This window comes from Agelaius tricolor, unplaced genomic scaffold (assembly GCF_023055355.1).
Source record: "Agelaius tricolor isolate 1412-34295 unplaced genomic scaffold, bAgeTri1.0.p SCAF_13, whole genome shotgun sequence".
NCBI lineage: Eukaryota > Metazoa > Chordata > Aves > Passeriformes > Icteridae > Agelaius > Agelaius tricolor.
This window is the reverse complement of record NW_027269273.1, coordinates 18,128,404-18,143,296: the sequence shown is the minus strand read 5'-3', so window position 1 is coordinate 18,143,296 and position 14,893 is coordinate 18,128,404. Positions and strand designations below refer to the sequence as shown.

The following is a 14,893-nucleotide window of genomic DNA, read 5'->3' as shown; positions in this document are numbered from 1 at the left end:
TGGGAGTCAGCCAGGTCCCACTTCCACCTGGTCCTTGCAGTTATGAAAGCCAGAAATACCTTGGTATTAAATGAAAGCTGAACTAATTGTTTATCTTCAAGATCTGAGGCTTTACACAAAATACCAGCTATGGCATAACTTGCAAGAGGGCTGAGAATGTTATCTACATTTATCTGATTCCTCCCAGTTCAAGACTCCCTTCCTAGTACACACATGTCTTCTGTTAATCAAAATGAATGTCCACAAGGAATTCAGCACAGACTCCTGAATTTTAATAACTGGAAACGGGCTCAAAGCAAAGCTTTCAATTAAAAGTTCCCATACTCCAGATTAAGATATTTAACCTTGGCAAGCCCGTGTGTTTCTGTAGGTCTTCTTAACTCACCCGCTGGCACGGCCGCTGCTCTGCCAGCTCCAGCGCGCGCCGCGTGGCACTCACCGTGTGCTGGCAGCTCCTGGGGCTGTGCCCTATGCCAGCTCCATGCTGCTGCAGCAGCACTGCTGGCAGCACTCAAGCCGGCCAGGCTAGAGGTGACAGAAAATCACACTCTGAACTGCAGAGTTAGCACTCTGAACTACACATCATTGCAGTGTAGGTGTAATCAGAAAACAATTCTTAATTCCTAAGAGGTCAAAAATTTCTGGGCCTTTTCATAGCAGAAATGTCTTGCTAGTGAAAGGGATTTTAGCTACTAGTGATGCTTTTCTCCTGTTCTCTTCCTGTGACTTGTTAGTTCTACAGCTTTTTGTCTTCTGTTGCAGAGATTATGAATTTGTTGAGGGGGAAAGGTAGATCTGTATCTGCTTTAATGGATACTTTGATGGATGCTCTGAGTTGAATGTCTGCTCCATGGTGGCCTATGGTATTAAAATTTGGACTTGATGACCCAGGTGGTTCCTCCTATGCCTGTGTTTCTACATCCAAGACCAGTAGTACTCTTTTTGTCATTTAAGATTTCCTTAATTCACCTTAAAACCAGGTTTTTTAAAACCTGGGTCAAAAACCCAGGATCAAGTTTACTTACAATATTTTGGTACCTGTATGATACCTTCTAAATGTTTGGAATTTTAATGAATTTCTCGAAGAAAGCCTTCCAGACATGAACTGAGTAAAATGAAAGAAGAAACACCTGCCTGAGGACATTTCTATCCTGTAGTCACTACTTGAGTGCAGCTCTTGTAGACATGCTTTAGCCACCTTTAAGCCAGCCAGCCTGGGTCCTGATAGCTCTGTAGCCACAGCTTTGCATAGCACAGCAAATATTCAAGTACACCTGTTTCCCAGGTGGGCAAATGGTTCTTACAGCCTCATGCAGCAATTCATTCCAGGGGGTCAGGCTAGGCAATCTATCCTCATGGGGCTGACCTCTGTCAACCGTCAGTGCCAGGGCCATGAAGTTGCATACTACTGCTCAGCAGAATGAGGTGGCAGGCCAGCCTCCTGCCTGGCACATCTATGCTCAGAAGGCAGACATCTTCTTTCTACCCCTCTTCCTTATGTCTGCACTTGTACCATGTAGCACAGCAGAAGTGGAATGGGTAGAGATCTGCTAGAAGCTGAACGTTAATGCTCTGCTCAAATTAAATGAAATAAAACCATATGGTGTCATCATGGGTCACTGATTTAAAACAACAAAAAAATCCTAGCTCCACTCTAAGCCCTTCAGATAGTAAAACTGATGCTGTGAATTGTGTGTCTTAGAGTGCAGTCAAGAAATGCAGTGAGAGAAATGGGCAGGATTGGGCTTTCTCTCTTGTTCGTAGTGAGCAGGCTAACCTGGAACAAAGTGACACTTTTCTCCCCATGTCTGCAGGCATGATGTCAGTCTAGCCCCAGTGAAATTGATGGACTCACACAGATTAACAGCACATACAGAGTCAATTCTCCTCAGAGAGGGCTGGGATTGTCTTTTGAAATATGTAAGGCATCTCCTTTTTGACCTCTCATCTATTTGGAAGCTTTGAGAAAACAGATAATCCCTCTTCATGTACCTTTTAGGACCATCAATCTAATCAATCTAATTAATCTATCATACTTGTGCTTATATGCTCACACAGTACATGATCACTCATTTTCTCTCTCCTTTTCCAAAAGGTAGGGAGAAAGAAATGCAATTTTCATGATAAAAGCAAGTTTGAATGTGTGAATATTGCTTGTGGCCCCTGAATGTGGCAGGGTTTGAAGGCATTCTGTTGTTTTGGCAGGGAGTGCCAGAGCCCCAGGCCAGCTAGCGATGAAGCTGCTCCTGCCAATGTCAGCTGTTTTTCTGAAGGTTCTAAGTGTTGCAGTAGATTTTGAGAGCAGTAGCTTCTACTGCTCCCACCCTACTTCCTATGAGAAATTATTGGTTGGCTTTTATGTAGCAACTGCAGCTCTGATTTTCCCAATTACATCTGCTGTTCCAAATGCAAACACCACCACCAAAGTCTGTGCAGCTGAAACACAATTCCTGTTGCCTTTGCCCATTTCCCTTCACATAGAGCCACTGTCAGCAGGGTACATGTCACTTCTGCTTCAAGCAGGAAAATGAAGCCAATACCGTGCTACAGCTCGCTGAAGCACTTACTTGGCCCCTGTTTATTAGAGAGTCTGAGCCCTTCACTCCTCCTTCCAGCTGTCCTCACTGTGCCCCAGGTGGCACGGCAATGCTCCTATCTTCACACTTCAGGCAGGAAACAGAGCACAGAGAGAAATGCCATTTGTCCAAACTCTTGATGAGAGAGGTCTATGACAGAGCAAGAACTGAAGCCCTTCCCTAAATCGGATTAGGCTCTAACTATCAGACTTTTCTATTTCCCTTCCTTCACCCCCAAATCCCTTGGCTGTTTTTCCTCACCATAGTACAAAGCTTGCTTTCCGTTTTGAACTTTGGGCAAACAAGATTTCCCCTCCCCTCTTCTTTTGCTCAACCATGAATTCAGCTGCGTTTTAACCTATGCCCAGAAATATAAGACTGCCTCCTGTTTGAAGCAAAGCCACATTCAGAGCTCTTTATGCCTCTGCAGCACCAATCTGCAGGTGGGATACTGTTGGCTCCATGGGGGCTTTCACCAAAGACCCCAAAGCTGCCTCTTCTCATCCCATGTTGTCCCTCTTTGCCAGCATCAGCGGGATGGTCACAAGCCCTTTTGCAGGAAGCCATCTGATGCAGAGGAGGCTCTGTCTCGCTCAGCCCTACCCGTGTGCCCCGCAGGCTGCCTTGTGCCGGCGCCGGCACAGCCCCGCTCGGCGGTGCAGCCCAGCACTAATTAAGCAGCGCGGCACAGCAGGGTGTGTGTGCCTTGGCCATCACAGCCTCCCCTGGACACAGCGCAGAGAAAAGGCTGAAGCTTCGCAATGTTAGCCTTCCAAGAACCGCTTTAATTGCCCAGTAATGCACACCCTGGGGTCTTGTAATGTGCTTCTAATATGGAGCATTTAAAATATGAATACTCCAAAACAATTACAAGGAGTTTGGTGCTCTGCTGAGTGTGTCCTTCCACCCTCAAAAATAATCCACGGCAATGGAATCTGATCAGAGTGAGGATAGCAATGTTTTCTGAAACCTGTCAGGGTCTTCTTGAGGCAGCAGGACACCTTTCCTTCAGTTCAACTTCACTCTGTTCTTCCAGGATTAAGATTGTGACTCCAGATTATTCAGTCCTACCTTATCTCCCTCTGATCAGCCCTAGTATGGTTCTTTTATTTGAGATACTGTCAAAACACTCTGCCAGCCATAGTAAGAGAGGAGAAACCACCAAGTATGTTAGGCTTTTAGAGAGTTTGGATAGAAATGTCAGAGAAGCAAGGTGAGTTTTCTGCCATCTTTTCTATGTTCTTTTAGTGACTAATTTCTCCACAAGTTAAGAAATGATTTTCTACTTGCTTATTTACAAGGAGTGAAAGTTCTTCTCAGAAAGCACTCTGGCTCAGCTAATTTTAACATCTAATATTTTTTGTTACATCTCTTGATTAGAGCTTGTTACAATTGTAATACTAGAAGATTTTTGTCTGTCCATCCGTATTCAGAATCAGGAGAAGGAATTCCATTAAAACTGACAAAAATAATGAAATAGAAATCAAACATTGGAAATTCATGATCTAATGTTGAGCATTTAAAAAAGTCAAAGGCATTTGGAAATCAGCTGTTGTTTTCAGCTGGTGCTGTATGTAATATTAAGTCTAGAAGGAGTTACTACAAGCCAACTATAGCAACTCATGAATTCCAGGATGGATGTATAATTCATAGTATGATACTATTTACTGTAATGACATTATATGCCATCACTTAACATAATATTGCATATTAAATTCAGATTGTGAAATGAAGTTCAGTTGCTTTACTGCAATCAAAGATCTATAAATGTCCTGTTGCTGGAACTTCAGAAGGCAATGTATTAAATCTGTTTATATTATCCAAAACTCAAAGTAGTCAACTTGTACAAAAATCTCCCACCAGAAAATGAAAAATGGGAATTTACAGTAAGTACCAGTTTCTGTTCTTAATTAAATACAAAGGCTGTTATTGGAGTCACTGATTGTGATGGAATTAGAGCAGGGATGAATTTAGTCCAAAGGGTCAATTTCTCTTGGAAAAAGATGTTTGAAAATATTGGCATTTATCTCAAGAAATCAGCACTGCTAACTGATGTGTCAGGACTTGTGTCCCTTCTGCTTTTGGGAAGGGCTGAGGATGTAATCTGCAAGACTTCTCTTTCTCCAGTGCCTGAAGGCAAGAACAACCCATCAAAGACAGCAAGAGGTGATCGAGGTTTTGTGACCTCTTACACAGCAGTAATCCAGAAATCCTAGATTTGAGGCAGCAGAGCTGGCTTAGTGCGTATTTCAATCCCTAGTAAGGGTGAGAAGCTTTCAGCAACACTGAAGTTTAAAGACAGCATTATTATGCTGCATTTGTTGCTACGGGGCTAGGTCAGCTCTGTTCATCTTTCATCTGCTGTTTCATTAGGTGGTCTTTTGTAGGACAGACTCACTTGAAGCCTCTCAAAGCAGCAGTAGTGCTGCCTAGCTATTCTGCTGTTTACCACTGTCCCTAAGTGAATCAACCCGGGGGGATGCAGTGCCGTGTTCTGTACTGAGCATTAGAATCCTGAAATTTCGCCTTTCCTTAAAACACTGGAGTTGAGTCATGACTTTAGGGCAAAGGAACACTGATGGGGAGAGTCTTTTCAAGACCTGCCTCTTCTTTTAGCCATAGAAAATACATTCTACCAGATACCTCATTAGGTTCACTGTGCATTTGATGCCAAAAATTATTTGACCCAAGCCACTGGAGGCAGCACGACCAGAACTACTCTCCTCTGCTGACAGTTTCCGGACACTTTCTTTTGACATAAGACCGGTTTCATTCTTAGGAATGGGATGTTTCTGAACAGAGCCTTTCACCTCTGGGTCACTAGCAGAAATCTGGCCCTGCTTGGTAGTGACCGAAAATCATTACCAGCTGACAGCTACTTGGTGCAATGAGCTGGTGAGTCTCATTCCAGTTCCTAATGGACACATCTCAGTAAACACAGTCACAACTGGCACTAACTGGTGTTCTCAGCCAAGAGACCTCGAACTGAATGGGAAAGGAAATTGAACCTTCCTCTTCATCCCCTGCCTGAGTTTTGGAATATTATGGACAGGCATTTTATACCTGCAGCGTTTCACAGGCTGTTTTTACTCTAAATGGGTTTTTGAAACTTTGCAATTTTCATGCAGCATGATTCAGCACAGCCTGATCTGCCATCTCAGTATAATTAGACTCATCTTATGGTTCCCCTCAGTAGAAGCTGAGCTGTCTGGTGCCATCTCCCAGTACAAATGGTAAATCTGATGTCACATCTCAGTATGAATGGAACCATCTGATGTCACCTCAGTGCTAACAGGACGTTTTATAATATGTCATCTAAGGCTGCAGGGGAAATCTTCTAATCCATTCACTATGCTACACTACAATAGAACATAACACAGTATAATGTGTAGGTTAACTTAGACACCCTCAGGCAGATTTTGGATAGACGGATAGATGGATGGATAGAAACATTTATACAAAGTATACATATATTATATCACTCTATTGATTTTAAAAAAGTTCCAGGACTGCCTAGCTATAATGAGATTTTTGAACTTTGTGTTGCGATCAATGAGGGGAATATTATTGGCGTGGAGAATTGATATACCCGCTCTCTGTGGCTTGTTCTGCTCCTGGACTGCCCCTGCCCCCAAGGTGTACGATTCCATCAGACACTTAACCTCTTTTACAGTGTCATCAGGCTAAAAGGAATCTAATAGTGACACGGGACTTGTGCTCAGCACTCTGGCACTATTGCTTTCCTGTCACAAATAATTTATAGCTTTCTATTTCCATCCCTTTGCCTGCACCCCATCCCCTTTTTCTGTTTCTCTGGGCTGGGGGAAATCAATAAACTCACAAAACCAGAGTGGCACTTCAGGGGGTTTTAGGGGGAATGTGAGACAAGAGGGGAAAAAAGAAAAAAAAAGAGAAAAGAAGAAAAAAAGTTATATTATTTGCTGTAGCACATTTTTCAGATGAGGTCTTCACCTAGTGCAAATTTTAAGACCTCAGAATCTGGCCCTGAGGCCTTCAGACACTTTTTGTATAGGGTCTCAGCAACTATAGATTAGGGCATCTGGTACCACTGATCTATATGAAGTGAGGATCTGGATCTCCATCCTCAGCTAGAGCCGTGACATTCTCTGTCTCCAGCTATGTCCCAGGCACTCCAGCTACAGGTCAGGCTTCATCAAGCTTGTAGCAGAGTCTTCTAATGTGCTGAGGTGAGATGTTCTCTTTTCCTAAGAAGGCTTCATCCTCAGAAGTAGTGGTTTTAAAAAATTGCCCCCATAATGTCTCTGCCTATCTCTGTCCATGCCATATCACTCACTAGCCACACATTTGCTCTTTGCAGTTTTGCCGACTTATTCTTCAGTACAAATTTTTAAGGGAAGCTCTCAAGTGGGCAGGACAAATCTTCTATTTGCTTTCACTTTCTGGAGAGATTTTTGGGTAGAAAATAAAGCTAATAAAATGCAGGGCTAAGAGTTCCGGAAGCTCAGGATGAAGGGAAGCTGCACCTACACCCCAGCTGGAGTGGCTGAAGAGAGGAGAGGCTTGTTCTAATCCCAGAAAGGAAGTTGGTTTCCATGGCCTCCACAGGTCATGGCTTATTTACTGAGTTCCTTGGTGGAACAGCGGTTCCCAACTCACAGATACCCAATGTCTGCCAGTAGTCAGGGACCTTGCAGTCAGGTACTAGGTACTAGTGATTTTCTTTCACCACTGACCTCAGCTGGATTTAAATCAGTGACCTAGAGGTGAAAGATTTCATGTAACAAGAAACAGAGCACTGACAATTACAGTTCAGTTTATCGTCATTCTAAGCTACACTATAAGCTTCGTGATGCTTTTTTGAGTTCCCATGCTGTGCTCATTCACCACCTGACAAACACCAATTTTTGCCCTGTTTGATGGACCTTTTTCTCCTGGTGATCTATATCCCATCACCAGTCCCTACAGATGCCGTCTGCTTTCACCTCATTTATGAAGGGCAAGGGCTATGGGCAAACCTTCCACAGTACAAAGCATTTAGTCAGTTAGAAGGGTATTTTTCAGGTAGACAACAAAATTAAAGCTACTCCATTTGTAAATTCAGCAATGTCTCTATTAGCTGTGAAGACTGCACTGTTATTATGCTCACAGACCAGACCATAAATGGCAATGCAGCTGTTAACACACAGCAGATCCTGGCTTGCTCACTGAACACCATCCTTATGCAGTGAACACCCAAGTTTGGGATAAAGATGACAGAGCAGAAATAGGATGATTCTCTGAGAGCTGGACTATTAAAGCAGTAGAATCAGGACCACAAAGCAAATGAAGCCACTCTGCTGCACTGAGAGCTCAGATCGAGCCTTCAGCTTCTGATATCTGGGACTGTGGGTCTGCAAAGGCACAGAGAAGATGCATTTGAGTTCTGAATGTGTTTCACTCTTTTCCAGGATCATCAGAACCAAAGTTCAGCAACCTTTTCACCCAACACCAGATGGGAGTGGGACAGGTGTGACTGCACCAGGACATACTATTGGTAAGTAGACCAGCATGAGGGGTGGTGACAGGTCAAGTGGAAATGGGGATGAAGCTTAGTTGAGGGAACAAAGTCTGACAAGCAGATGCTAAGCAGAGCAAAAGGGAGGAGGGGTGGGGGGAAAGAAGTCTCCATGAAAATCAGAGTTTTCTATTCTTTGTCTCCCCTGTTGCAATGCAGAGAAGTGAATCACAGAGAAACTAGCCCAAAGTAGGGGTTTGCCCAAGTGATTCTGCCTTAATGTCCATTTCATGTTCATGCTCTCTCCTTCATCTCCTTATACAGAGCTATTTACTGCTGTCCTGTCTAAGCATTAGTCTTCACCTTTTCCCTTGTCCTTCCTTTGACTCTCTTTTTCCTCCCTGCCAATTTTTCTTCTCTCCTCTCCCTTTGATGGAAATGGTCCATTTTTTTAATGGTAGTAACACACAAATATGGGTAAGATATTCCAGCTGCCTCACAACTGAATTCTTCATTGTTCTAGCTCTGCAGTCAGGTATCCCATGGGTGTATTTCACTGAGAATGCTGCGGGAGATGTTTTGCTAGTTTGTTGAGGTGAACAGAAGATGGAGGCTGTAATACAGTGACCAAATGCCTCCTAGTCTGTTTAGAGGTACTGTGTTAGATGTGTGATGAGATACTTTCTAATCTGTGAGCTGTGGGGTGGATATGTCTGCTCTTGCTAGCATAGCTTTATCTAGTGACAAACTAGAGCAGGAAAAACATGCAGTATTCTGGGATACTGTGAATTACAGTGGCTTATTTGTGGCCTAAGACTTTCTGAGATTCTGTTGGTTATGGAGAATCTGCTGCTACACAAGGATTTACCAGAAAATGCTCATCTGCATCAGACAGAGCTGGTAGATGTCCTGTACACAAACTGTATTCAGGATTACAATGGGCAAATACGGAAGAACATTTCTGGATGCTCTTTTAACATGGACTTGCTCACTGGACTGGCAATCACTGATCACAACAGATGGAGCTGGCAGATTCCTTCTTGGAACAGCAGTGCAATGTCTAGGGAACGCAATGACTGAGCTGGGATAGTGATTGTGAGTGCTTCTAGTGAAGTCTCATTGCTCTGGGATATTCTAGGAAGTGGGTCTACACTGGAGAGTGTTGAAAGGTTCTGTTCCATCCTGAAAGGCTTCTGTTGGATGTATTGATTGCTTCAGATCAGTGCTTTATGAGCTGAATGATGAATAGTGGCCTGTAAGAGAACTGGGATATTCTTTCCATTACTGGGACACACTGGGACACAATAGGTATGCCTGCTGGATGCATAGGTCTACCTGTTCTATTTTCTAAAGGCCTGATTATCATGAAGGGATCATTTCTAATTTGGATTACTTGTCACTTTTGATATATTGGAAATTCATGAGCAATCTCGGACAGCCAGGTGGCCAGAGCATTCTGCCTACTGATATTGGTCAGTACAAAAGGAAGGCACTAGATTTTCATTAATCTGGGTGGTAGTATGTATCACCCAGTCATTCCAGTAGGGAACTGAATTTAATAGGCTAGCACTGAAGTGCTTCTAACCTATGCTAAGAAGGTAATTTTTTCACTAAGTTTTTCAGGTGGGCATGTAAGAGGCTAGTCTGACTAAGACAGAGCATGTGCACTCCTGGTGAAAAAATACTGAGAAGAAATGATCTGGTAAAATATGGATGGACTATGAAGTCACTAGAGAATGTGGCCTATGCGGCATTTCATTGGATTACCTTGAAAGCCTGCTCTGAACTGGGATGTAACAACATTTAGCTTCTTGATGGAATACACTTACTTGTTATCAATGGCCCTGTATTGGAAGGCTGTGAAGCTACAGTGTAGTAGTGGACAAGCAAAGCTGGGATGCAGCTTTGCTGGGATGCAGTAGAGTAAGTCCTTCAGCCTGAAGGACCAGGAATCTGCTTAGTGCCCAGGCTTTCCTGTTAGACTGGTGGCATGCATAGCTTTCAGCTGGGGATCCCTGAGTGCTGTGCTGCTCTCCTGATGGCCCTTTCTCCCTTTTCCTTTCATCCAGTGCCCAGCACAGCATCCCCTCCTGTCTCCAGTGCCTCCAATGATCCAGTGGGCTCTTACTCCATTAACGGGATCCTGGGGATTCCTCGGTCGAATGGCGAGAAGAGGAAACGTGATGAAGGTAGGGGGAGGGGAGAAGCTCATCCTCCCTTTTATATTCTTTGTCCCCATGTACAGGCTCCAATTTCAGGCCAAGGTTTGCAGCTGCTCCAGGGGCTAGATCAGTTTTAGCAACAGAGACCAGTTCCCCGCCACTGCCCTGCTGGCTTGGAATGCTCTTCTTCCGAGGCCTTTCATGACAGGCTGCATCTCCAGACATCTGCTCAGCAGGCAGAGAGCCGTCTCCATTGCTGGAGCTGATCCCAAGTTCATTCACTGCTGGAAACGGCTGGAACTGAGCTCCCAAGGAGCCAGCAGGTGCCCGGACTTTGAACTGTGGGTAAACATGGTTTCCCTGACTCACTTGATTTCAAACTAAATGCCATCTTGGAGAAGCACCAGCAATGTGGGAGTTGTCTTTCATTCCCCTTGCAAACCAGTCCCTGCCCTGTGATGTGCTACGAGCTACATTAGCTGGTGATCACCAGGGCCCAGTTTTCAATGAGTAGCATCTACCACAGCAGAACTGTCATGCTTGCAACAGTCTGAAAGCAGAACAGGAGGTCTTCTGAGTATTGTGATCCTAAGGTTGTTTCTAAGCCTTTCAATAAGGCTATAATGAAACAGTATTAAGCTCTCTTCTTTTGCATCCTACTTGCTGTGAAGTATTCAGGGCAAAGATCCTGAAATTAATCAAAAGCTGGAGCCTCAGGTCTAAATAGACTGAGTCAGGAGGGGTGGGTAAGGCCTTGGTGCTCTTATGGTGGCTTTCAAACACTTTTCCTTAAATCTGTCTTTTTAAATTTGATTTGTTCTAAACCTGAGGGCCAGGAGGTGAACTTTTTAAAGAATATTGACTGACCAGTTTGTTGGGTTCAGTTCTGACTTCAGTATGTTGTGTTGCTTGTTGCATGGAAAGACCTCTTAGGATAGGTGGCTCAGGGTGCTGTGTGTGCTGTAATCCCAATGCTGTGCAGTGCAAGAGAACATGAGAGTTCTCTGTGATATGTGGTGAGAAGAAAAAGCTCTCCTGAGACAGATGCTGCATTTTGAGGTTTTGCTAGTAATTTTCTCAGTATTGGTTCTGGTGAGGTTCACATCTGTAAGTTTTTGATCCAAACAAACACAGTAATCCTAAGAACAACAGGCAGTCATCATGTTTCCTTCCTCCCTTATACAAAGTAAAACTAGGTGCAAGAACCCATTTCAGCTTCTGTTAAAGCAAATGGGAAGATTTTTGCTGATGTCATTGGAAATTGGATCGGGGCCCCAGAGGAAGATCCATTTCCCAGCTAGATGGCAGTAGGGCCCAGCTAAGAAAAAAGTGTAGCAATGGAAGGACTGAGTCAATGCCTCAAAGTTAAAAAATGTCAGGAATAAGAGACAAGTATTGCAAACCTTTCCAGCATTTGCCATCATTACATACACAGGAAATAGTGACATTTCAAACTGAATGACACATTTCTTTAACAGTGGTGCAGATCTCCTGGCAGTTATTTGAGGGTTTTGTGAACCCCTGTTCTCATACAGTCCAATGTGGTGATCACCATCTCTCAACATGGTGCCTCCACATCTCATTAGAAATTAAACTCTTCAATCTGGCTTTAGCTACTATGCAGGATATACCTGGAAAGATCATCCCACTTTAGATGCAGCCTCTCAGTCACTTCCAGCCTCAGAACCTGAGCTTTCTTTGGAACAGTACAATTAAACACAGAAACAACACAGCAGCCATCTAAGACTGTGACACTTCACAATGATATATTGACAGTAAGAACTATTCTTTGTGTCTGTCCTTAATTCATTCCAGATTTGATTTAGGCAAGTGACACTATGCAGCTCCTTGCTGTTGGCCAAGTGCCCAAATATCCCACTAGGAATCAAAAAGGTTCCAACCAGACAATCCTGCAGATGTTGTTTGTCTTTAGCTCTCAGAGTTTTAGGTGGCAGTTACATGATATGGTTGCAACTGCCTTAGATAACAGCCTTAATCCTGCCATCCCAGATATCTGCTGCAGGGACACGTGCTCCTGATCCAGAGAAAGCTCACATGGGACCTCCAGCTAGCTGCTCAACATCTCTAACCATGAGTTGCATTATCTGGGCTCACACTGGCCTCAGAAATTATGAAAAATATTGTCCCTTTGTGGGGCTGAGTCCTAAGGTTAGAAGGGTGCAAGGGGAAGTTTTGCAAAGCCAGTGATCTTCACTCATTCCTGGGCAGTCTCCTCTGTAGCTCTGAACATTCTGATTGTTTCTAGTTGAGATGGGGAGTAGGAAAAGTTTGTCAAGAGATACAACATGAGTATTTCTTTCATATTCATGCTGGATGCATACACCTTCTCAGTATTTCCCAGAGCTTCTGAACACTTTTTTGCAGTTTCTTTCTTAACTTCAGGTTTTATTCTCACATTGAAAAGCCCTTGTGAGCTTTGCACATCTACTTTCCAAGCATTTAGGGAGTGGTTCTTCCCTAAAGGAGGCAGAAGAAGCAGCACTGCTCTCTCTTTCTTTCCGCTCTGTTGGACCAGCTCTGCTGCAAGGATTCCTCTGTGAGGAATGCAGTTCAGCAGAAAGGGGAAGTACCAAACTGTTCCTGAATCACCAGTTCTGAAAACCTTGTTAGCAACCTCTGTGATGGCTGGGGGGAACAGGGTAGGAGAAAGACAGAGAAGCCTCTATGTGAGCACACCCCCTCCCCCAGGTCCTCCTTGCTGCAGCTGGTGTCTACATTAGACAGTAGCACAGATGATTAAGAAGAAGAGAGATAATTATGTGTCAAGATGATGTAGCAGAACTCCCGATTGGACAGAAGGAGCCAGACGGATGTATGAGGTGGGCTCAGAGATGGACGCTGACAGCCAGGTGTGTCCCCCACAGGGAGTTAGAGGAAAGAGTGGGAATCCCAACCTACCAAATACACTGGTTGCAAGTGCAGGGGTTGCCTGGGTGATGTATGACATTGAGAGAGAGCTAGCTGGGAAGCAGCTCTGAGTGTCTACTAGTCACAAGGAACTGTTGGCCATGAGTCTTTCCTCAAAACTCAGTACGTCTTCCTCAGGTGAATGCCAAGAACGGATGGTCAGGATTTGCCTTGTTAAGACCAAATTACACTTTAGTTTCAGTTTATAACCAGTGATTGCAAAATTTCTGACTTTTGTGATAGAGTTGGTCTCCTGCAATTTTGAAAATAATTTGACTAAAACGCTTAACTAAACATTTGTGTAGCACTGTGGGCATTGCCAGTGGAGCTGTAACTTCCCTCTGACCTTACACCCACCCTCACTTACACCCACCATCTTCCAAAGGCAGAGGTCACCCTGCAGCATGTGATGACTTTCTCAAGACCAGTGAGGGTCTTACACTATCAAGTTGCATCAGAAAACATGAATTCTTTATGGTTTGAGTGTTGCAGTACTCTGTGTTGGCAGGCCAACCATGTTCAGCAGGGTCATTGCCAGACTAAGAAGCAGCAGTACAATATCCAGAAGGACAAAGGGGAAGAATATGCAACTATTTCTGCTTTTTCATAATCCCTTAATTGACAGCTAAAAGAATGAGAACTGGGGTGACCCAGAGGCACTAACAAAAACTTAGTATCACTCATATTGTAGTCTTGAGCATGGTACAAGGAGAAAAAAAGGAGAAATGCAGAGAAAGCAAAAGACAGATAAATAGAAAGATAGATAGATAGATAGATAGATAGATATAGATAAGTAATTAGATAACAGGAAAAGAGTATATCAAGCTGCTGTCAGCATAACACTGCATCTTCAGCTGGGTGAAACTTCAGCAATTTTTACGAAACCATTCTTATGAGACATGGCCCTTTCTTTCCAAAATAGGCTGCAAACAGACTTCCTGTCTAACCCTAAATTCTCATTTGGGATTCAACTTCCAGTGAGGTTGGTGCTGTAACATTCTCAGCATTATTAATCTTGGTCCTTGACAGTATCTGTAGTATTTGACAGCATTACTGGTAATAATATCTGCAGTGCTGACAATGGCAGAGATAATATCCCCCAGTATTATCGACATTAGCAGGGATCATATCTGCAGCCTGTTATTGGTGGGAGCAGACATAATGTGTCCAGTATTATTAGTATCAGTAGAAATAAAACCCAAAGGCTTGTTAGTGTGATCACTGCTAATATCAGCGCTAGGTTTGTGGGAGAGGAGGGGACGGAGTGATCACTACTGTAAATGGCAATAATACTCACGGTGTTTGCAGTGAAGGAATCCCCAACAGAGATGGGGGAGCAAGCCTGAGAAGGCAGAAGTCCCTCCTTCCCATCCTTCACTTGTCATTTTGATGATTAGAGTGAGTTGCATTGATGCCTAATAATGCAGGGCTGTGTCAGTGCAGCGGGACAATGAAGAGTCACCAAGATTTCTACAGATCTGGTGGCCTTTTCCAAGAAGTGTTAACTGTATCAGTGCAGATGGGTCACCAATACTCCTCAAATGGAATTGGGCCGTGCTGAACAGGGTGCTGTCCACTATCTGTAGGAGTATCTGCACTGTTAATCCTGGAGCTATAGGATAGGCAGCATCACTGCCCTTCTCTTTGCTGCTGCTGCTCATGTAATTTTCTGACTGTTATTGCCACAAGACCCTCTACTGAAAATCAGTGCTTTTATTACAGGTGGTTTTCTCTTTCCTCACTCCAAATGG

General features: G+C 43.8%; 1 protein-coding gene across 4 annotated transcripts in view; it reads left to right on the top strand.

Annotated features, from left to right (window-relative positions):
• PAX2 (paired box 2) overlaps positions 1-14,893 on the top strand; it is an 83,293-nt gene that overhangs the window by 26,170 nt on the left and 42,230 nt on the right. For 2 of the 4 annotated variants that reach the window (XM_071439006.1, XM_071439005.1), the window contains exons 4-5: positions 8,006-8,064; positions 10,122-10,241. In XM_071439006.1, coding sequence (XP_071295107.1) covers positions 8,006-8,064; positions 10,122-10,241 — 179 coding nt within the window. Of the gene's footprint in view, positions 1-8,005; positions 8,092-10,121; positions 10,242-14,893 lie in introns of all 4 variants that reach the window. The other 2 variants (XM_071439003.1, XM_071439004.1) reach the window with 1 other exon arrangement.